General features: G+C 45.7%; 3 protein-coding genes across 3 annotated transcripts in view; 1 reads left to right on the top strand and 2 right to left on the bottom strand.

Annotated features, from left to right (window-relative positions):
- Positions 1-3,933: 3,933 nt before the first annotated feature.
- zetaCOP (COPI coat complex subunit zeta) lies at positions 3,934-13,813 on the bottom strand. The gene is made up of 7 exons (XM_077627907.1): positions 13,700-13,813; positions 13,375-13,443; positions 13,187-13,268; positions 12,994-13,085; positions 10,255-10,388; positions 4,601-4,691; positions 3,934-4,052 (listed from the first exon to the last, which is right to left on the bottom strand). Exons 1-7 carry the CDS (start codon positions 13,715-13,717, stop codon positions 4,005-4,007), a joined length of 534 nt encoding a protein of 177 aa, XP_077484033.1. The 5' UTR covers positions 13,718-13,813; the 3' UTR covers positions 3,934-4,004.
- On the bottom strand, positions 7,458-9,890 carry LOC144094048 (uncharacterized). Its single transcript, XM_077627906.1, has one exon. The coding sequence runs from the start codon at positions 9,756-9,758 to the stop codon at positions 7,584-7,586; it is 2,175 nt and encodes a 724-aa protein (XP_077484032.1). The 5' UTR covers positions 9,759-9,890; the 3' UTR covers positions 7,458-7,583.
- A 3,476-nt stretch (positions 13,814-17,289) lies between the features above and the next one.
- The window catches only part of LOC144094046 (SWI/SNF complex subunit SMARCC1-like), a 58,259-nt gene continuing 54,041 nt past the window's right edge, over positions 17,290-21,507 (top strand). The window contains 3 exon segments of the mRNA XM_077627901.1: positions 17,290-17,422; positions 17,994-18,113; positions 20,781-20,866. Coding sequence (XP_077484027.1) covers positions 17,306-17,422; positions 17,994-18,113; positions 20,781-20,866 — 323 coding nt within the window. The 5' untranslated portion in view covers positions 17,290-17,305.

The raw sequence follows: 21,507 nt of genomic DNA, 5'->3' as shown, positions 1-21,507 counted from the left end.
CAACGGCATCCTGCACCACATCGAGTTCGCTGTACTTCCATCCTGTGCTCACCCTCTCATCCTCGGCTGGGATTTCCTCCACTCCGCGCAAGCTGTCATCACATGTTGCCCTCCTACTCTGGAAGTTGCTGACTCCGACCCTCCTGACGCTCCTGCATTTCCATCTCATCACTTGATCAACACCGCGGACCATGTGCTTTATCCCGGCTCCGAAGATGTCATCTCAGTTGCTTCTGCTTACGTACATGCTGGGGACGTTTTCGCCACAGCCGTGCCCAGTCTTCTGTCCAGGGGCATTCTCCTCGTCGCATCCCTTCTTCGCTTCGTCAATGGGACTGCCCTTCTGACTGCGCTCAATACTACGTCGGAGCCCATTCTTCTGCGCGCTGGTACTAAAGTGGCTTCTGTGTCTACCATTCAACCTGTCACCGTTCTTTCCTCGCCACCATCCAGCTTCGCCGTTTCGTCCCATCCTTCTTCTCCGGCAGCTATTTCCGCTAATATCAGCGACGATCTTACGCCTGCTCAAAAAGCAGAATTGCTTGCCCTCTTGAACAAACATGCCGCTTCTTTCGATACCCAGTCGAAAATTTTGGGCCAAACATCGGCGGCTACGCATCGCATCCACACTGACGGTTCGCGCATCATTCGCCGCCGCCCGTATCGTGTGTCTTCTAGTGAACGAAAAATTATTCAAGATAATGTCACCGACATGCTCAAGCGCCGCATCATACGACCTTCTTCAAGTCCTTGGTCCTCACCAGTCGTGCTGGTACAAAAGAAGGATAATTCCGTACGCTTTTGTGTCGACTATCACGCCCTCAATAAGATCACTCGAAAGGATGTTTATCCACTTCCTCGGATTGACGACGCCCTCGACTGTCTCCAAGGTGCTCAATTTTTTTCTAGTCTTGACCTCCGATCCGGCTACTGGCAAATCCCCATGCATGAAGAGGACAAAGAGAAGACAGCTTTCGCCACACCAGATGGCTTATATGAATTTAACGTTATGCCGTTCGGCTTGTGCAATGCTCCGGCCACGTTCGAATGCATGATTGACACCGTACTCCGCGGGTTGAAATGGAAAACTTGCCTCTGCTACCTGGACGACATCGTAATTTTCTCCTCGACTTTTTCTGAGCACCTCGCCCGCCTTGATGAAGTTCTAAGTGCTCTTTCCGCGGCCGGACTTCAGTTAAACACAAAGAAATGTTGCTTTGCTTCCACTTCTATCAAAGTTCTCGGACACGTCGTTAGTCGCAGAGGCATAAAACCAGATCCTGATAAAGTTGCTGCAGTACTGCATTTTCCCCGCCCCACACGGATTAAAGACCTGAGCAGTTTTCTAGGACTCGCCTCATACTTCCGTTGTTTCATCCGAGGTTTCGCATCCATCGCCGCACCTTTGCATCAGCTTCTTGGAGTCAGCACGCCCTTCGTTTGGTCTGAGGCCTGCGAGGCCGCCTTTACTTCTCTAAAGCAGGCTCTCACATCTGATCCGATACTGGCTCATTTTGATGACAGCGCTTCAACGATTTTGCACACTGACACCAGTGGACACGGCATTGGTGCCGTTCTTCTGCAGCGCCAGCAATCTTCGACTGAGCGCGTGATTGCTTACGCAAGTCGTACCCTGACTGCACCGGAGCAGAACTACACGATCACTGAACAAGAGTATCTTGCAGTTGTCTGGGCCGTTCAGAAATTTCGCCCCCATTTGTACGGTTGCCAGTTCACCATTGTAACTGACCATCATGCGCTGTGCTGGTTGTCGTCACAGAAGAACTTGTCTGGGCGCCTCGGCCGCTGGGTTCTCTGCCTCCAGGAGTATGATTTCACAGTCACCTACAAATCGGGAAAAAAACACAAAGATGCCGATGCGCTCTCTCGTTGCCCCCTCGCCTCCGCAGAACTTCTGTGCTCTCCTCCTGTTGCTTCATCGCTCCCAACTACTAATTCCATCGCTACCCACGCCTCGACGGCCGCAGCCATTGATCTGGTGCCCGCTCCCGCTCTCGGCGATCTTGAAGCAGGCCGACCCTTACTGCCGGACTCTCATTGAACGCCTGAGTGGTGCTATGCGGCCTCCAAATGCCCGCCTCCGACGCCAACTCAACTGTTTCAAGCTGGTTGACGGCACCCTTCTTTGGCACAATCATAGGCCCCTGGGTCACGCCTTGGTGCCTGTCATTCCCCATTCTCTTCGCCGTGAGGTTTTGGAGGCGCTTCACGACGACCCCATGGCCGGCCACTTAGGATTCCAGAAAACATATGACCGTATAAAGCGCCGTTTCTTTTGGCCTGGGGTCTCCACCTCTGTCGCCAAATATATTGCATCTTGCATCCCTTGCCAACGCCGCAAACGCTCCACGTCTCCTCCTGCTGGCCTTCTACAACCTCTTCCCTGTCCTTTCTCACCCTTCGAAGTCGTTGGTATCGACCTGTACGGTCCCTTGCCACTAACCTCATCGGGCAACCGCTAGATCGTCACAGCCGTCGACCACTTAACACGGTACGCTGAAACAGTCCCCGTTCCGTCTGGCTCTGCCTCCGAAATCGCCCATTTCTTCCTCAACGCCATTCTTCTGCGCCATGGAGCCCCACGTGTCCTTATCAGTGACCGCGGCAAGTCATTCCTCTCCAGCATCCTTGCCGAAATTCTTCATGCTTCCCGGACCGCCCATAAAACAACTTCAGCCTATCACCCCCAGACCAATGGGCTCACCGAACGGTTTCACCGCACCCTGTCAGATGTGCTGTCTATGTACATTCACCCCGCCCACACCAACTGGGACGACATGCTCCCCTTTGTAACCTTTGCCTACAATTGCCTACAATACTGCCGTGCAACGAACGACCAGTTTCTCCCCGTTTTTTCTTGTGTTCGGTCGCCCCCCTACCTTCACTCTCGAAGCATCTTCTCTGCCCCCACATCCTCTTCCGGTCTTTCCTATGACGAATTTACTTCCCGTCTTGCCTACTGTCGCACCATTGACCGCCTGAACACTTGACGCCTGCCAAGCCTCCCGGAAAACAACCTATGATTTCTAACACCGTGGAGTGCGTTTCTTCCTTGGTGATGAAGTGTTGCTGTGGACTCCTGTGCGTACCCCCGGATTGTGCGAAAAATTTCTCAGCCGCTTTATTGGTCCGTACACTGTACTCGAACAAACGTCCTTCGTGAACTATCGCGTTGCTCCTGTCCATCCTGCCCATGACCGGCGTTGTCGCAGTGAAGAGATTGTTCATGTGTCGTGCTTAAAGCCCTTCACCCGTCGCCCTACTTCCCTCTAACATGCGCCCGGGACGGTCGCTTTCGCCCATAGGGGGAGAAAGTGTGAGCACAGTGCGTGACCCTCGTCTTCATCTGTGAATATTCCTCATCATCTCGCATCTTCGTCTTTTGAGGAGTGGCCGCCATATTTGCAGCAGGAATAAAGAGCTCGCTTGGTCCACAGTCTCACAATACACAGTCCACCCAACAGGTTTGCTTCCAAGTGTGCAGTGTGTCTTGTTTTTCATTGACAGTGCCCCAAAATTTTTGAAGGCGAGGATAAGAATTAGTCGCTTGTGCAGAGCTCGGGTGTTGCAGGCCTGCTACATGAGCTGCACTATGCTGTCCGCTAACACCACTGGTGACCTTAGTGCTTGACAAAGTGTGTATGCATGCTTCCTTCCACTGAATTTCCTTTTCTCAAAGACAGCTGCTTTTCTGTAGGCAGGTTTTCACACAGAAGCCTTATTTTGTGGTCTCTCAACAGCGAAGCAGACAAAAGATTCCTAGACTTTGAGACCGTTCAGGAGCTTGGCTTAAGTTGCTTTTTATCCAGGCAGATTTCTATCCGCAGTGCTTAGTGTTCAACACACAGTATTTATTTTCACACTATTCAGCAAATTATGAGAGCATACGAATGTGTGTACACAAAGACCCACTTGCTTTCAAGGATATTTATTATACAAGCAACCTGCATTTGTGAATGTACACTGTGGAAAAAAAAAGGCATCTACTTCAGTAATGACCACTTCAGTTGCTCCTTGGCAGTCTGGAACACCTGAAAACAAGGGAGAGTGATGGCTGTGATCGTATTCCCATTGAGCATATAAATGTGCCATACAAAAAAATAACACTGCAGGTTTGTATTCCTAGAACAAGGGTGAATATCCTCACTATAAACTTGCATTATCCACAAAGGAAAAGCAGAAAAGAGTTTTTTTTTTTTCTTCCAATGATATGTTTCCAATACAAACACTTTATTAACCATTAGCGGACTTGGACGAGCCACGCCACCTGTTGTTTCTGGCTCTTGACGAGTCCAGCTTGTTGTGTGTCTTTTGGCACTCTGTGTCTGCTTTAAGGCGAGTAGGATCCATCCGAAGCATTTCTTTTGTCTGCCGACAGAAGGCAGCATGGGTAATAAATGGCCGTTTTGGCCCCATTCACTGCCGTTTATTACCATTACAATTTATGGTGTTAACAGGGAGTGCACAAATATGCTCAAAGTGCCCTACACAAAGAATGCAAATGTAAACCTAATTTAGCTGGGAGCATGCCATTCCTTACCATGCTCTATTCTCGGCAATGTGAACAGCAGCTACTAACCTGTGCAACAGTTTGCTCCCCAAGTGGAATGTCATCGGTTCTCAATGCGACCTTCTGAAGAATTGATGTCGGGTCTGCTTCCAGAATGATGCTAAAAAAGAATGTAGTTTTCCTTTGTGAGAGTAGCACAGTAATGCCCATTCAAGTCGCATGAAAACCAGCAGTGCTGAAATACTAGCATCCCCAACAGCTGCAAGACTGAAAGTAGTACAGACAGATGCAATGAAAATTTCACGAAACTATGCTTGCAAATGTGCACTAAACTTTGCAAAGACATGAGCTGTGAAAAGAGCATATGGTACTGAGTCACAGATTAAGTTCACGAATGAGGACTAAAACACCCCATTAACAGAGTTTTTTTGAAGATGTTGATGTGCACCAATTACAAGAGAAAGGGAAATTCCTACAGACACAACGTCACGTCTTACAACACTAAGTTTAGTTTAGTGTCACAAAGCAATGTTTACAGCTGACCAAATTTTCTTTTCACCATGTTCCTTGCACATGTATCTGACCTTCATTTGTGCCCCCCTCCGTGCAATCAGAAATTGATATTAAACACCTACCTGCCTGAACCCTATTCATGTCACAAGCCATGTCCTGAACTTATGCCAATAGTTTATGGAAACTGAGAGCCACGAAAAAAACGTGCTTTTAAGGACCCAGGAAATGAAGCCTGAAATGTCAAGATGCAGTCCATGCCGGCACGTCCAATTTGCACTCTGGAATTCTTGAATCCAGGTTGCAAAGAAATATTCTTGCACCTTGCTCATACAAAAAAACTTTGTGTGAACTATACATGATATGCAAAACTAAACAGTTAATGTGTTAATGTCAAACATTAATGTCAAACAAAGTGCACAAACTAAACAGCATTAGTCCAATGTTTAGGGGAAAGTACCATTAAATGACTAACAAGTAACACTAGGGCCTCTTCATGCTCTGACAGCAGAACAACAGGTTGTCACTTCTGTAACCATGCAAGTGGCATAGATCGGCCGGTGTGAGCTGTGCTGCTTAAAGCAGCCTTTATGCTCCCTTTGGTTCAATACATAGCGAAAAAAAAATCTATGGACATAAGGATTCCCCGAGAACTTGCCTGTCGACTAATATAACAGGCAGTGTGTGCCCGAGCACGCAATATATCAGCCTAACGATAAAAAGCAAAATCGGTACTTTGTTGAGCTCTGGGTGAGTAATGGGCGCAACAGCACATCTTATAATTAGGTTCCATATTGCAAGTTTGGTTGCAGCTGACTGTACCAAGCTCTAACACATACTGCACTCAACCAGGGTACAGTCAAATCAATATTTACCCGGTAAACTACCACAGCAGTAAACCAACTTGTATCTACCGGGTGTCCCAGCTAGCTTGAGCCAAGGGTTAAAAAATCAATTATTAGAGGCAGGCGAGTCAGCCTTGACTCGACGGCCCCGCAGCAGCGGCAGGCCAATATGTTGGTGGCGGCAACTCACACCGTCATGTGTGCTACTGGCTGACGCAGATGAGAAACCACCATCAACATATCGGCCTGCCGCTGCTGCGGGGCCGTCAAGTCAAGGCTGAGGGCGATTTTGTTTGCTCAAACTACGCTTGAGAGCAGCACGATCGTGGCACGCAAGTGGGCTAGTCACGTGGTTTATTTTGTATTTCGAGGGCTTTCTTTGGAGCCGAGAAAATGAGACGCACGTGAGGATTTCCTTATCGTAAATGGTGGAATGGGGGTTTCTGAAGGTGCTCAACAACTCCTCAAATGCAATTTGTTGTCTAAAGTCAATATTTATTATTTGGATAATTAAACATGATTAAATTATTCATTATTTTCAGAACAAAAAATTGCCTGTGGTGTACAAGATGGCTGTCACCAATATGCAACTGGTTTCACTCGCCTGCCTCTAATAATTGATTTTTTTAACCCTTGGCTCAAGCTAGCTGGGACACCCGGTACAATGTGAAAAGATGCACAGAACCAGCTTTCTGGAGCCTTCACCTATTCTTCATATAAGTTGCAGGACAAATACATCTGCCCGCTTTAAATACAGATGAAATGTAATATTTCCCAAGAAACTTGCGAAGTGTGTGATGACATGAATCTCCAGTGATTACAGTGACAAGATACTGCAAAGGCCCTGATAATACTGCCACAGTTTGACAGTGGGCTTAAAAAAAAATTAATACTAGATTAACATAACCCATGCCTGGCTCACTTCACCTTAGTTTTACAAACTGACAAATTAGAAAACTATATGAAAAAGTATCAATCACTAGCAGAGTCCCTGTCACAACAAAAACAAGCCCATATACCATATTTATTAGCGTAATGAACCAATTTTTTCCTAGAAAAGTTGACATCAATTTGAGGGGAGGGGTCATCATGTCGGGGAAAAAAAAAGTTGACAGATTTTTGTGTAAGAGGTGAAATTTCATATCATATGTCTGCCCAACTGCCCATCCATGTTCAACAAAAGTGCACAGTCAGCAAGTTGTGTCCCCGCATTCATGTCGCCAGTGTTCAGCATCACTTGCTTCGGTGCTGTATCACGGTGCAATTCGATGACCTTGTGACAGTCTACGGCTCCGGCCAATCTCAGCGAGACAAAGCATATTGAACACTGGCCCTGAAGGTAAGGTATGAGATTTTTAAACGACGTTAAAAAAAAAAAAAAAGCAAATTCTCAACAAACAGAAGTGAGGGGGGGTGGGGTCACTATGTGAGTGGGTTCATTAAACGAGTAACAGGGTTCATAGCAGTTTTAGTTGAAAAAATTCAAGGGTTTTCAAGGACTTTCAAGGCCCTGGCATAGCAATTTCAAGGACCTCAAACAATGTTGTGTTTAGCAGCTCGGACCAAAAACGAAATTCTTCAACAACAAAATCATTCATTTTATTGAAAAAGAAAAAAGAAAAGAGGCATATACCACCTTAAAACACATATAAGTAAACACACACACATTTCCTTGAAGCACACACTCGTTAAGCATATCAAGAAAGCGCTTGAAGTTTTTCTGCAATCGCGCGATCAATTGCTTGAAGGTCCTGCATCTTTTCTTTCGCAGTTTTTCTAAGACTGTTTGATTTCACAATATATGTGATGTCATTTGCTGCTTCAGCTTTTTTGGAGTAACTGTCTGCAGCTGCCGTCAAGTCGACAATAGTTTTTTCTAGTTTCTTTTTCTTGTGTCTGTTGGCTTCAATTTCATTTTCAATAAGGCTTCTCTTTGACTGCCTCAACTGCTGAGCTTCTTGCTGCTTCTGCTCCTCCAGGTATGCTTGGTACCAGTTCCATGCGGCTGAAGTAGATGTCCGCAGCTCCTTTGTTATTGCAACTTTAAGGATGCCTCCCGCCTTATCTATGACATCGCACACAATTCTTTGCCACACGTAAGACATTTCCTTCATGTTTTCAATGGAGATGTGGCAATTAAAGCTAAATCCTCTTTCTACAGTAGCTTGACCATGACTTAAAATAAGCAGAACTTTGACCACACCCCAGAGGTTTGAGCATGAAGAACGGAACTTCAAAAGATTGCAAAAAAACTCATCCAAACTTTTAGAATGCTTCTCGAATGATCCAAGGGTGTGCTTTTCTTCCTGGAGCAACTCTGTGTACTCGGCGAGAACTGCATCTCGCTGGTGCTCGCTCAACCGGTTTGCTTCAATGAGGGCACCAAAAACTTTCCTGAAGCCTGTAAGGCACTCATCCGGCCTTGAACACATCCGCACAGGATCTAAAGAGAGCGCCCTAACAAGAGGGTATATTAGTGGGCTTTTATCCAATATCTTCTTTGTTGCATTAATCAGAAACTGTTTGCACTCAATTTTAAATGCAAACACATCCTTTGCACTTATCTTGACAGCTTTCACAACTTGTTCTGCTGCATGACCAAGGTCTACTTTTTCAAGGGGAGCATGGTTCTTTGGATCATCGATGTCAATCTTCAAGAGGCTCAAGATTCCAGCAGACGCTGCTACCACAGAGCACCTTACAAACCTTGTCATTAGTTTTCTCACAACACTTTCAAGGTCCTTTGCTAAAAAGAACACCAGAGGTTTGTCACCTTGGTATTCAGTCAAAAATGGCTTGAATATCATTGCAATTCCCAGAGCAAATTGAAGTTTTGCTGGCGTCAGCGGATCAGCGCAGGCATCACACACACGTTGGAATGCAATACACTTAGGCAAACTTACTTGTTTCACTCTGGTACATTGCACATACTTGCTCACATGGGGCCACGAAAGAATGGCGCGCTCAATAACAGGTACATTTTCAACCCAGCGATGCGAGACAAAGTTGAGAGGGTATGTTGTCTGGCCAGTAACAGAGGCAAAGTCATCTCTCCGTGCAGGTGCATCGTGAAACAGGCCACTTAGGCTTGAAAGGAGGGTATCCAGGCACCACTTGCTGGCACCAACACCTGCTCTGTACGCATTGTGCAGAGTGTGAAGACCACAAGTCCCCAACTCCAGGCATTGAACTTGATAGTTGTTCTGAAGGTGACTTTGCAAATTTTTGAAACATTTCAAATTCACATTGGGCCCATCCATAGACAAGTGAACTATTTTTGAAAGTGGCAAACAATCCAAGGCATTCAAAAGCTTTTCCTGGATGTCTTCTGCCCTACTGTGTCCCATGAAGACTGATGTGTAGTACCTGGTAGTTACACGTTCAGAAACGGCGTCCCAGTACCGCACGTGGATATCCATCTGCTTCCGCTGAAGGTAGTCGTTCAATGACTCATCAAACAGGACAACGTAAGAGCCGCACTGCTCTATTTCGTGCTGCAAACACGAGAGAAAATACAGCCGCAGGCCGTGATAAAGGACGTACGCGCATTTCTTTTCACCGCAGGAGAAGGCTTTCGCGATTTCGCTGTCGGGAAACATTTTTTGGAACAGTTCCCCTGTGTGCGAAGACGAATTGTATGAGTAGTGGGAAGCTGCCACTTTCAAAGTCCACAGTACCTCGGCATCGGTCACAAGTTTGTTCATACCGCACGCATGACGCAAGTCTGATGACACTGAAGGCATGGCGCTTTCCGGTCGCTCACTGACGGTAGCCGCCACGTAGTTCCGAATCGAGTTTCCTTGCGCTCCATTTTGTACATTTGCAATGTGCTTTGCGCTTCTCATGTGGCTTTTAATTGCCGACTCGCCCATGGAGGAAACGTCAAATGCTTTACAACACGCCCTACACTTTGCGCAATGACAGTCCGAGGGATCCGGAGCAATTCACTGCTTATAAACATCATGGTCCAGCCAGGACCGCTGAAACTTGCACCTTCCTGGCATAGCGGAAAAACTTGGGAAGTTTTCTTCACAGCCCGTGAACCACGCTAACCACGAGGAAATGGTCAAGAAACAAGTACACTGGATTGACTTGGATTAGGACTTGATGAATGTGGCCAGACGCTCTGTCAATTCCGTTAAGCCTAGCCGAGCGTAAAATTCAAGGACTTCCCAGCACCTAAAAAAATTCAAGGGTTTCCAAGGCCTTGAATATAGCGTTTTAAAAATCAAGGGTTTTTAAGGGTTTCAAGGACCACTACGAACCCTGGAGTAAACACAGTATTACCACAAATTGTGCCATATTTTTAACAAAGCACACATTTGTACACAACTTTTTTTTTTGCATGCTGGTGAAGAAAATATTCACCCGCCATCGCAGATCTCGTCAACAGCAAGCATGATGATGTCAAGGTTGTCCAGAAGGACTTTCTTCTCCACATTTTTCCTCAGTATTTGGTTGATGGAGTCATACAGGCAGTTCAAAGCACTGCAGAGGATCAGCTGTAGACGGGATAAAATTGCTCACTGTGAAATTTTGAACCAAACATATATCCAAAATACTTTTGACAGCTACGTCTAGAGGTAATAAGAGGCACAAATATCAAATCTCCTGCCCCTGAAGGCGCTGAATAGAGTGCAGGCTCATACAATTCACATCCTCTCTACTAATCTTGCTTTGCTCTTCATTTCATGTGTTTCCACGGTACTTTTTGTTATTTTCCTCACATAATCTTCCTTATGCTCTGTCGCCTCCTCTTCCTCGGGGTAGGCACATGCTGAAAACTCTGTTCTGACGGGAGTTTTCAGCATGTCTGCTCCCCTTTTTTTCCTTGTTCGTCCCTAGTGTTTTCTAGGCCCTTGCTTTATTTATTTATTTTATTCACAACATACTGCCGGCCTCAGTCCTGGGCCTTTGGCAGGAGTATTTTATAAAAGCATCAAGGTCCTCCTGTACGATAAACAGGACCATAGATCATAGAGAATACGAACTATGTAATCACATCTACAAAGGAGGTTCAATGCTGCACTCGAAAGATGTGAAAGAACCGACAAAAAAAAAAAATGACAGCCGCACCATACAGGCCAAACCTACGACCTCCGTTTACTGCTTCTGGTGCTCTGCTAGGCAAGCCACGGACATGGCCTTCCTCCCTCTTAGTGGTTTATTTGCTCTTTATAGTCACAAAAAAACAGTTACATAACATATGAATAGAAAACTTAAGGGATCTAACAAAACTGTTTTAAGGGTCCCTGGGCAAATTAAGTGGGTGAGCAGAACGTTCACTTGGGCGAGTTGGTATATATGCATCTTTTGTAAAACAGCGCAAACAGCGGACAAGAACAAGAATGAGACGGGACGTGCAGCGCTCGTCCCGTCTCCTTCTTGTTCTTGTCCGTCGTTGTTCGCGCTGTTTTACAAAAGATGTAAGTAGGTGAATTAATTTACTATCGGCGGGAAAAGTAAACGGACCATTCAAGTCATTTAAAGCTTTTATTGGAGATCAGCTTAACACTCCGGCAGGAAAATGCTAAGCACGGGAAGTGCAGTCTCGCGTGGTTGCCACCTGCTTCCAAGGAATAAAATTTTAATCCTGCTTTTGTGCTCCATTTACATTTCCTGTCAATAGTTCAACGCCGCCACAGGAGCATACAGCAGAAAAAATACTGCCCAAACTTAAATCACACAGTACTGCACACATGTACAGGGCCGTCAAAAATACGAGCGAACACGGCAAAGCGTGGTCGCGCTCCCTGGAGCGTCAGTGCATCCGGCGCTTCGAAGCTATGCGGCGCAGGCGCACTGTGCTTGTTTTGCTGGAAAGAGCACCTAAATGAACGCGCTGAGATGGCGCTGTGGGAAAGCGCACTTCACTCACTGCAGCGTGTTGTTGTTGGCTCCACGTACTACAACTAAGCAACCACTGTTCTCAGTGCCGCAAAATTTCTCACTTCTAGTTTGGATTAGTTTCTGTTGTTAAGCGTCTCTACTCTATGGGGAGCGCCCGACTACTGAGTCGGTGGAACCAAGTTTGGTCTCAGCTGCTGCGGCTGTTTTGATGGAGGCGAAACGAAAGACGGTCATTTACTGCACTACATCAGTGCATGGTAAGAATCGCCGGGGGTCAAAATAATTTGAGGCCCTCCATTACGTCGATGCCTCCCATGGCACGAGTCGCTTTGAGATATTTAACAACATAAACCAATCCAGACTAGAAGTGAGAAATTTGAAACAACGCCAGCATTTAACGGAGATCGTGGCACACAGAACACAGGCTGCTGAGTTGTAGTACGTGGAACCAACAACAACGTGCTACTGAGAGTGAAGTGCGCTTTCCTGCAATGCTATCTCAGAGCGTTTATTTAGGTGCACTTCCCAGCAAAGCAAGCATGGTGTGCTTCTGCACTGTAACAGACGACACGAAGCACCGAACTCCAGTCTCCTGTGCGTCTGCACTGCATAGCTTCGATGCGCGGCCGCGCCGGATGGCTGACGCTCCGCAGAGTGCAGCCACGCTTCGTTGTGTTTGCACATATTTTGGACGGCCCTGTACATATCACCGATTCAATCCCCAACCAGTGATGTTCTTTTTCTTGTACTGTATTCAATTACGTACACCATATGATGATCACATTATTAACTTTAAAAAAAAACTGTCTTAAACAAATGCTTGGTATATCCATTTAACAGGTCTGCAATCGCCTTGAATTATGCCCATGCTGGTTATCGTGAAATTAGTCATGGCTGAGCTGTCTGAGCAAACTGCCATAGTATGCAAGCCTAACTGACAACATTCTCATTTTTTGTTATATTCAAGTAATAGCGGACACCACAGCATGCCATAGTGATTGCGCCGTATTTTTAAAATCAAAACTGTGCAAGTGACATGACTAAAGCAGCGACAAAATTGATCTTTGAACTGTGTGGTACAATTAGGTTAAATAACAGCTGTCATAACTGGGGCGTTGAGGAAACAGCGTTAACACCACAGCTGCGCACAGCTTCTGGAGTCTGGTAACACACGTTTCGGTAATTGCTAGTTCGCGTTTATAGTAAGAAACTTAAATAAAGAAGGTCTTGACGTAGAACAGAAACACGATGGCCTACCTCGTTCTCGTGACTGCTCCCCATCACGTAGAAAAACAGATCCACATTACTCCGGTAGACACACGTCAACCCATCCAACATTATTATTTCGGCTGAAATAAGGGCGAGAGGACTGCATGAGTTGGCGAACGGGAAAGCAAGAAGAAAACTGTCTACTACAGGCAACCGCGGCCCAGTCGCCCGGCTGTCTTACCATTTGCCCGGTGTGTCTTGCTGAAGAGATTCTTCTCAAACGCCTTCTGCTCTTTGGCTGACGGGAAGGTGTTATCATAGTACTGCAAAGCACGGAACGAGAGGTTGCAAGTTTCGTTTAAACAAACAACAAATGATGTAGCCTCAATATGAAAGCGAGCGGGCACGTCGCACAAGCAGTTGTCGTACCTTGGCCAAGATTCTGTTCCCATCGTTGTCGAGGATGGCAATTGCTTTCACCGTGTAGAGCGTAGGTTCCTGAACGACACCAGAAAATATTAAACGTTAGACACAGGCAGATCATAAAACACGAAACAGCTTGTGCAACTACTGTCCATAACGCCGGGTGGGACGGCTGTGTAGAGCTTTGGCTGCCACGCGACGCAAAAGACCTCGACACTAGTACGCTTGATACTAAGGAATAAGCAGTTGCTAGGCAAACATGCAAAAACATTTCACAGCACCTGTTACATACAAACATTACGATTTACTTTCGGTGCTCACATCAACTTACCAGCAACATCGACTCCATTTTGAGTGACGTGTAGGGAAGGCGTCTTGGCTCGGCTACGTATTAACGTAAAGGATGCCGTAGTCATAGCAACCACGTCGACATCAACAGTTTGTCGAGATGATTGAAAAGTCGTGCAACCAACTCAATATTTCAAAACTAAAAGTTAAAGAAATATAACCTTGCGATATTACGCAATAAACACTGAAATTACATTGCATGTCTTTTGAATATGCGCTGAGTGGCTGCATACTTTCAAGGTAGACAAGCGTAATAAAACACAGTGGATAAAAGTGTCCGGATGTTGTCTATAAAATAAAGACTTTTTAAATGTCTACGTATTTGTTTTATGTGCTGTTCCTGCGACGAGATATCACATCAGTTACACTTTAGAGACGACATCAGCCGTAGCTCAAGCCTAGGTTTCCGAACAGAGCAGTCAGTGCTGCCAACCCTAGGGATTTTTCCCTAGATCTAGAGAATTTTAACTTTGTTTAGGGGAAAAGGGATTTTTGTTGTAATCTAGGGAAATTTTACCTTCCGCATGGGCTTTTTTATTTTTCGATGTGAATCGGTTCCTTATTCACTGTTTCTTCACCACCTTGATTTTGAGAATCTGGCTATGCGCCATGTGCACGAGGGGAAAGCGTTGTTGGGATCGAGGTGGCGTGGTCGGGCCGGGAGGAGGTACGAGGATGACGGGACTCAGGGAGACTTTGGGGGGACAACAAGACATTCTATTTACATGGTGAAGGAAATGCACGGACTGTACAGAGATGATGAGGGAAGCGCTGGTAGAGACTCGATGGGTAAGGCGGAGGGGAGCCCTGAAATAGGGTTTGCCTCCGGTTCCCGCCTTCTTTACCCGTTAATAAACAAGTCTGGCCACCGCCCTTGAACAGAGTCGATGGCGCATCTGCCCAGGCAAAAGTTGGGACGCTTCCTTTGCTTCGAATTTCCTGGTCGGTTCCTGGAACAGTCTAGCTTTAGCAGTACCAGAAGCACGCTGTCCAAGAAGCACGATTCCTCGAAATCACGGCTGAAGGCAGTTGGGTGTGTTTAGAGGAAACTGACGCCAACCAATATTTTTAACTTTAGCCAAGGTTTCTGGACCAACGCGGTCTCTTCTTCAGGGGTGACTAAAGTGCCAGAAGCAGCGGGTTGCTGCCTTCGTTCTCCGTTTGTTAGCGCGTGGCGCAGTCCATGCACTAACGTACGCGGAGGAGAGTGTTGCTGGAGTGCTATTCATCGACACCTTTGTGAGCCGGATTTGCCATGACTCCGCAGTCGCCTCTTGAACCGGTTTGGCTCCACGGCCAAGACGCTCACCTCCTCGACGGCTATCCTGTGGACGGCGCGCTCGCAGTGTTCGGCGAGGGAGTTAGATTCTGAATTCATTTGCCGGATGTCATTTTTGTGTTGCCTTATTCTTTGGTGGAGGTTTTTTGTTTCGCCAATATATGGTGCCGGGTACTTTGAGCATAAGATTTTGTAACCGACACCTGGTTGTTTTTCTCTGGGACGCGGTTTTTCGGTCGTGGCAAGAAGCGGCTTGTTGTCGAAACAGGTTCGTGAGCCTATGTAGATTCCATGTTTTCTCGGAATGCGTGCGAGTGCCTCGCTGGTTCCCCTCACATACAGAAGCACAACGCGCGCGTTTCGTTGTCTCACTGTTAGCTGGTCCCCCTGTCCTCTGAGCTTGACTGGCGACCAACGCGCTGAATAAAGCCACGTGTGTAGCCATTCTTCTGTAGGCCGGCGAGAACGGTGGATTCTGCTTTTTTCTCCGCTTCAGAGGAGCCGATTGACTTTGCTACTCCAGTCATTCTGCACCGCACATTCTTCGTCACCACGTCATCATCATCATCATCATCATCATTTATTTTTCCCTTAAGGCCCCGCCCCTTCACAGGGTATTACGTAAGGAGGGGAGGGCTTCGTACATAGGAAAATACAAGAACAATGCCATGGAAAGAGGTTAAAAAAAACAGATCTAGTAAAACAAAGAGGGCAATTAGGACAACGATACAAGCAGTAACATCAAATGAGAACAATTAGAACAGTTAAAAAATTCAATCGAGCAGAGAGAGGAAATTACAAACGAATTGTTTCAGCACTTCAAACTAAGGGTGAGCTGCTTGTTGGAAGGGCTGGTCTAGGTTGGACTCTCTTGGCTGGGTTCCGGTGAAATTCCGTAGAAAAATTCGTGACGAGTCTCCTTAGAACCAATCCCCGTGACTCGCCAGTTGAAGGTGAAGTGGTTAGTCTTTTTGAGGACCAACTCGACCCGGATGCAAGCAGAAAGAGTTGTTGCTCTTTCACAACAGCTTAGGCGACTTCATATGAAGTCTGGCAGGCGTGAGTCACCACTTCGCGCACTTTTGCGTGCACTCCCAGACACCCTTAGAGCGTGTGGGGTAGCGGTCTCGGTCACAAAGGAGATGCCCTCGACTCAGCGTGACATAAAGCCGATCTGTTTGCGGGATGTACCGTTGGAGCGTGTACCGTACAGAGACCCACAGAACTTCATACCTCTTGAGGAGATATATACCTCGGCGGAAAAGTGATGTCGGCACTGTCGGAACCTCACGGCAGTACCATTACTCATAACTTCCGCCTCAGATGTTTGGAATTTTATATTGAAGCGGCAAGCCAGATATTAACCAGAATCCCATTGGACAACGTCCAGATGAACATACTGGAGGCAATCGACCCGCAAGTTGTCATCGAAAAGCGGATTTCTTCAATAGCCCCACTTGCCACATCATTCCCTTCTCTGGTGCCAGAAAAAGAAATGAACAAAATTGACTCAGAATGGAGACTGCTCCGCAATAGAGAAATAGACCTGCCGGCAGATGCGAGCATTCAACGCTTTTGGAAACGAGTGAGAGACGCCTGGCAAGGAGATGGGAGCCCAATGTTCCCTCTCTTGAGCGACTTCGTCTACAAGCTTCTCTGTTTGCCGCACTCCAGTGCAACAGTGGAGAGAGTTTTCTCTCAGATCAACCTGATGAAAACAAAGACCAGAAACAGCTTGGTGACGCAAACCCTCGCAGCTACTCTTCACGCCAAGCGGGTTATAAGAGGGGCCAACTGTTATGACTTTGCAGTGAAAGAACGCTTAATTGACCTCATGAAAAAAGAAATGTATATGCAGGAGTGAAACTAAGTCGGGATGCCACCCGAATGACGTGTCCTATGTTTTAGCGTTTGTTTGTGCACACCAACATTTGGGCACAAAGTGGATTTTCCCTCGCTCTTTGACTGCAGCCGGTGAGCGTAAGTGTTCACTGCGAGATTTTTGTTCATTTCAGGGCTTAGGCAAGGATTTATTAGGCTGTGATATTACCTAATGCTTTCTTTACCCGTGATCACGTGGTACGCGAGTTTGCATGGGAAATCAATGTGTTATTGTATTCAAAGTTGCTACCAAAGTGTGGTAAGAGGGTCTCTGCGAAATAAAGGAGTTCACAATTCAACTACGCACCTTTTTTCCATGCCTGAATATTTTTTTTCGGATCTAGGGAAATCTAGGGAAGTTTGAGTGAAAATTTGGGGGTGAAGTGGCTTTCGAGGTTGGCAGCACTGAGAGCAGTATTGTTGTTAAACATGGCGGTCGTTCAAAGAAAAAGGGACGGTGGGCCAAACTTAAAATTTTACGAATCTTCGGAAACCATTGCACAGTTTGACGGGGTTAGGCAATGGCTCCACAAGAACTGCAAGAAGGTACGTTGGTTCTTCATAGCTATTGCTTGCGTATCGCCAAATAGCGTATTTCGCCGAGAAGGAGCAATCGGTGTTTGAATCGGAGATCGGCACCGCGTCCCCCGCGTTCTGACAACTGCGGTAGCGTGCGCTCGCTTCGCGCTGGCTCGGTCGTGATCTCCGGGTCACATACGATGCTGTCTGGCAGAAAGATGCGTTAAAATTGCGGTAGTTGGCTACATGTGTCGTTCACGGCTTCTTGTTTTACTAAGCCTAAACGAAGCAGCTTTTGCAGAGTTCGCAGACATCGGTTCATCTACTCTGCGGCGAAGCAAGCACCGAAGCCTGTTTTAACAAATCTTTATTAATTCTTTCATGTTTGCGCGATGCGCAGCATTGTTTTCGGTTAATTTGTATTTCATAGTTTCGCTTAGGAAGCCTCTGTGACGCGCTTTCAAGTGTTGCTTGGCTGCGTTGTGCTCAGCGGCGTCTACAAGCGCGAAAAATGAAAAAAAAAAAAAATCAACCATTGCCCAGCCTGTGGTGTATCGGTTTCGCCTGACTGTACGTCTCTTGCGTTTTCTTTTTCCAGTACACGCAAGCCGAACCACCTACAAACAAGGGGCTGTCAAGCTTGGTCATTCAGCTGATTCAGTTTCAAGAAGATGCGTTTGGGAGAAGTGTGAGCAAACCGCCGCTGACACGACTCCCGGTGAGTACTGCAGTCCGAGCCTCGGAGCATTTTTTTTTGGCTAGAATAGGCTGCACGAAATGAGATGCCTAGTTTTATTTTTATTTTCGCATGCGAAACGGTTGAGTGAGCGCCCAGTACATCTTTTTTTTTTTTTTAACAAAGCCGCAACCTTTATCAGTGTTTTATTTATTGTCTTTTCTGGCATCTACGGCGTCTTTAACGCGCGACTTGCTTACTGCAGGAGTCTTATTGTTTGTGACTGGCCTTTATTGCCTTCATAATGTGCAAAATAAGCTTGTGAAATGCCAGTGCCGTCCTGTGTGCCTCTCTGTGTCTGCATCCTTTCGCTGGTTTTATTTGTTCAAAATATGTACCAACTCGCCCAGCTCTCTACTCTACGGACTGGTCTGAAATGCCTCACAGCTGGTCAGCATTTTTCCTTGGTAATATGCTCTGCAGGAACATGTTGCCAAAGTAATTGTATTTTTATCAGAATAGGTAAAGTCAAGCGGGGATCGCACACGTCGGAAGAGAAGTCATATCTCCTGCGCTGTCTTCTTGGCAGTATGTTCCTTCGACCACCAAGTCACTGCTTGTCACTGCATACTTACGAATGGCATTAAAATTGTGGATTTAGAAGAGTTAGGGACAAGAGTTGATGGAGAACACCTTAGTAACTCCTGATTTGTTAATGACAGTGGCCTGCTCATTAACTTGGGAGAGGAATAGCGGCGCATGTTCGAGGACCCGAGCACTCGAAGCAGTACAGTAGCACTGAGAGTTGATATGAAGAAAACAAGTATTGTTCAACAGTGTGAGAACAGAGGAACAGTTTTAAATAGGCAGTGAGGTATTGAAAGTGGCAATGGAATGTTTTTGTCAAGGGCAGGTAGTGACCACAGAATGACTATGAAAGAGAAATAGGAGAAATAAGAATGAAGTGGAGTTCATTTACATGGCAGTCTCAAGTCAAGAATCCTTCAAGAGGAAAATATCTCTCTATAGAAAACTAGGTAATAGTTGTATCTTGGCAGTGTTCACCTATGGGGTTCAAACTTGGACGTCAACAAAATGGTTTGAAATTGAATTGGGTACAGCACAGTACACCATAGAAGTTAAAATGGGAAGGATAACATTAGGAGGCTGGAAGAGAGCAGCGGAGGCTTATATCTTAGCTTAAAAATCAGGAGGAGGAAATGTGGAAAGCAGAAAATGGGTTTTCTATTATAGTAGTGAGTAGATTTTGAGAGAAGGCAAATGTGGCAGGCAGCAGTGATGAAGTCAGGGGGGAGATGAGATTAGATCAAGAAATTTGTGGGGTAGGGTGGTGGAACTTGGTGCAAGACAGGGTTTTTGGATTTTGTGGGGAGAGACCTTTGTCCAGTAGTGGATAGCCATGGGCTAAATTAGGAAGACATTTGTGTACCTACCAGTTCATTGCGTGCTGCAGATTTCTCTCTAATCAAAATGTACAACCTGCGGTGAAAGTGGACATAGTTCACATTTCAGATTAGCAAGGCTGTCACAAAGGCTTGCGGAAGTGCTCCCTAGCTTTCCGAGCTTTGAAAAGTGGGAAGACTGACCCACATGGTGTTCATTGCGTGTAATTATGCCTTGGTCTGCACATATCTAACACCGTTTGCACATACTTGGTAGAGAAAAATGGTGTCAGATTTGTTAATCACTAAGCCGGGCAGTTTTGTGGTGGCAACATGTTATCCAGATTCATCATTGTTATCAGCCTGGTTACGTTCAGTACAGGGCAATGGTCTCTCATATTCATAATCAATTGCCTATTTTTTTCTTTTCAAAATGAGCAAAATTTATATGGACAGAACCCTATAGAAGCACCAAGGTTTGTTATCCTATTCAGGCTGTTGTATGATGTGCTTTATAATGCTAGTTATTTCGCCCTTCTTGTTTTGATAGATTTTACAAGGTAAACATCTACTTACTATAGAAGCACCAAGGTTTGTTATCCTATTCAGGCTGTTGTATGATGTGCTTTATAATGCTAGTTATTTCGCCCTTCTTGTTTTGATAGATTTTACAAGGTAAACATCTACTTACCATAAGAGCGATAACATTTAGTTATGGCTTCTCGATTTCACTCATTAAACAAAAAAAATTGTTTGTACTGGTTTTTGCAGAAGCCTGATTTTCGGGAATGCAGGCTTACAGCATCTGACAAATTTATTGCTGCGTAAAATGCTGATTAAAGCGTCCTCTTCATTGCAAATGCAGGGTGCTTGAAACAGGGAAAGCCGAGATTTTATCTTTGTTTCAGTTACAGCCGAAATTTTTTCTCAAGAAAAATAAAGAGAAAGGAAATCACTCTTTTTGAGGAGTGCTTATTGTTATGTTCAGCTTCATACGATATTTCTGAATTTGTCATTGTCATGCATTCTTTGTAATGGTGGCTGCATAGAATGGTGTTTGAGAGGTAGCCGGAACGAAGAATTGGGAATTCTGATTTTTGCTGATGTGTGAAACCTCAAAAGACTGTGCAACATTACAGTACAAGCTGGGTAAGGGTGCTTAGGCAACACTTGGACAAGTGGGCTTTGTGTTTTCAAGAAATCCATCTACCTGGCCTTTCTCCACCATGACTTGTGATTGTGCTTTGTTGTAGTAACATGTGCATTTTTGATTCTTAACGTATCTTATTTGTTTCCTTCTCCTCAGATGAAATGTTTTATGGATTTTAAGCCTGGAGGTGCACTTTGCCACATCTTTGCTGCTGTCTACAAGTTCAAGAGCGAGCAGGGATGGTAAGCATGAGCTTTCTCAGCATTCTAAAATGTCTAGGGCATACAGGCAGGCCTGCAGACATACGTGCACCTTTGTTAGTGTGGCCAAATTCCAATGTCTCTGCAAGCGTGTGCTTGTAGTGTAATGTCGTACGTGGTAGGTCGCGCAGTAAGATTTAGTAGCAGTTTCTGCGTAATACTGTAGAAATCATTTTCTTTGGTACCCGTTATTACTCAGAAATCGGTTTCCTAGATGTTCTTTTCTCTTCCCGTTAAAAATTTTTGACTGAGGCTAGGGGTAGTACAGATAGGTAAGGGACAAGCCTGCAGGTGTGTTCTTTACTCATTTTTGTTTGAGAAATTGTCATTAAAATCTGCATTAGTAGCCATTTTTGAGAACAATAACTTTTCTAAGCAGGAAGTTTAGGGTAAAAATTTGAGATAAGAACAAATTCAACTTTCGAGGAAGTACCATTTGTTTGCTTTCGTCGTGCAGAAAAAAATTAAATTCATGACTCCTTCAAGCACTTGTGTGCATGGTTTATGTCCTTTAGGCAGCTTTTCAAGTGGTGCGGGATTTTCCTCTCAAAGCTGGGTCAGCCACTTGGCACGCACTGTTGTAGGTTGGTTCATTTCATCCTGGAACTTGTATTGCAGCCAGT

This window comes from Amblyomma americanum, chromosome 6 (assembly GCF_052857255.1).
Source record: "Amblyomma americanum isolate KBUSLIRL-KWMA chromosome 6, ASM5285725v1, whole genome shotgun sequence".
NCBI lineage: Eukaryota > Metazoa > Arthropoda > Arachnida > Ixodida > Ixodidae > Amblyomma > Amblyomma americanum.
This window is presented reverse-complemented; position numbering and strand designations above follow the sequence as displayed.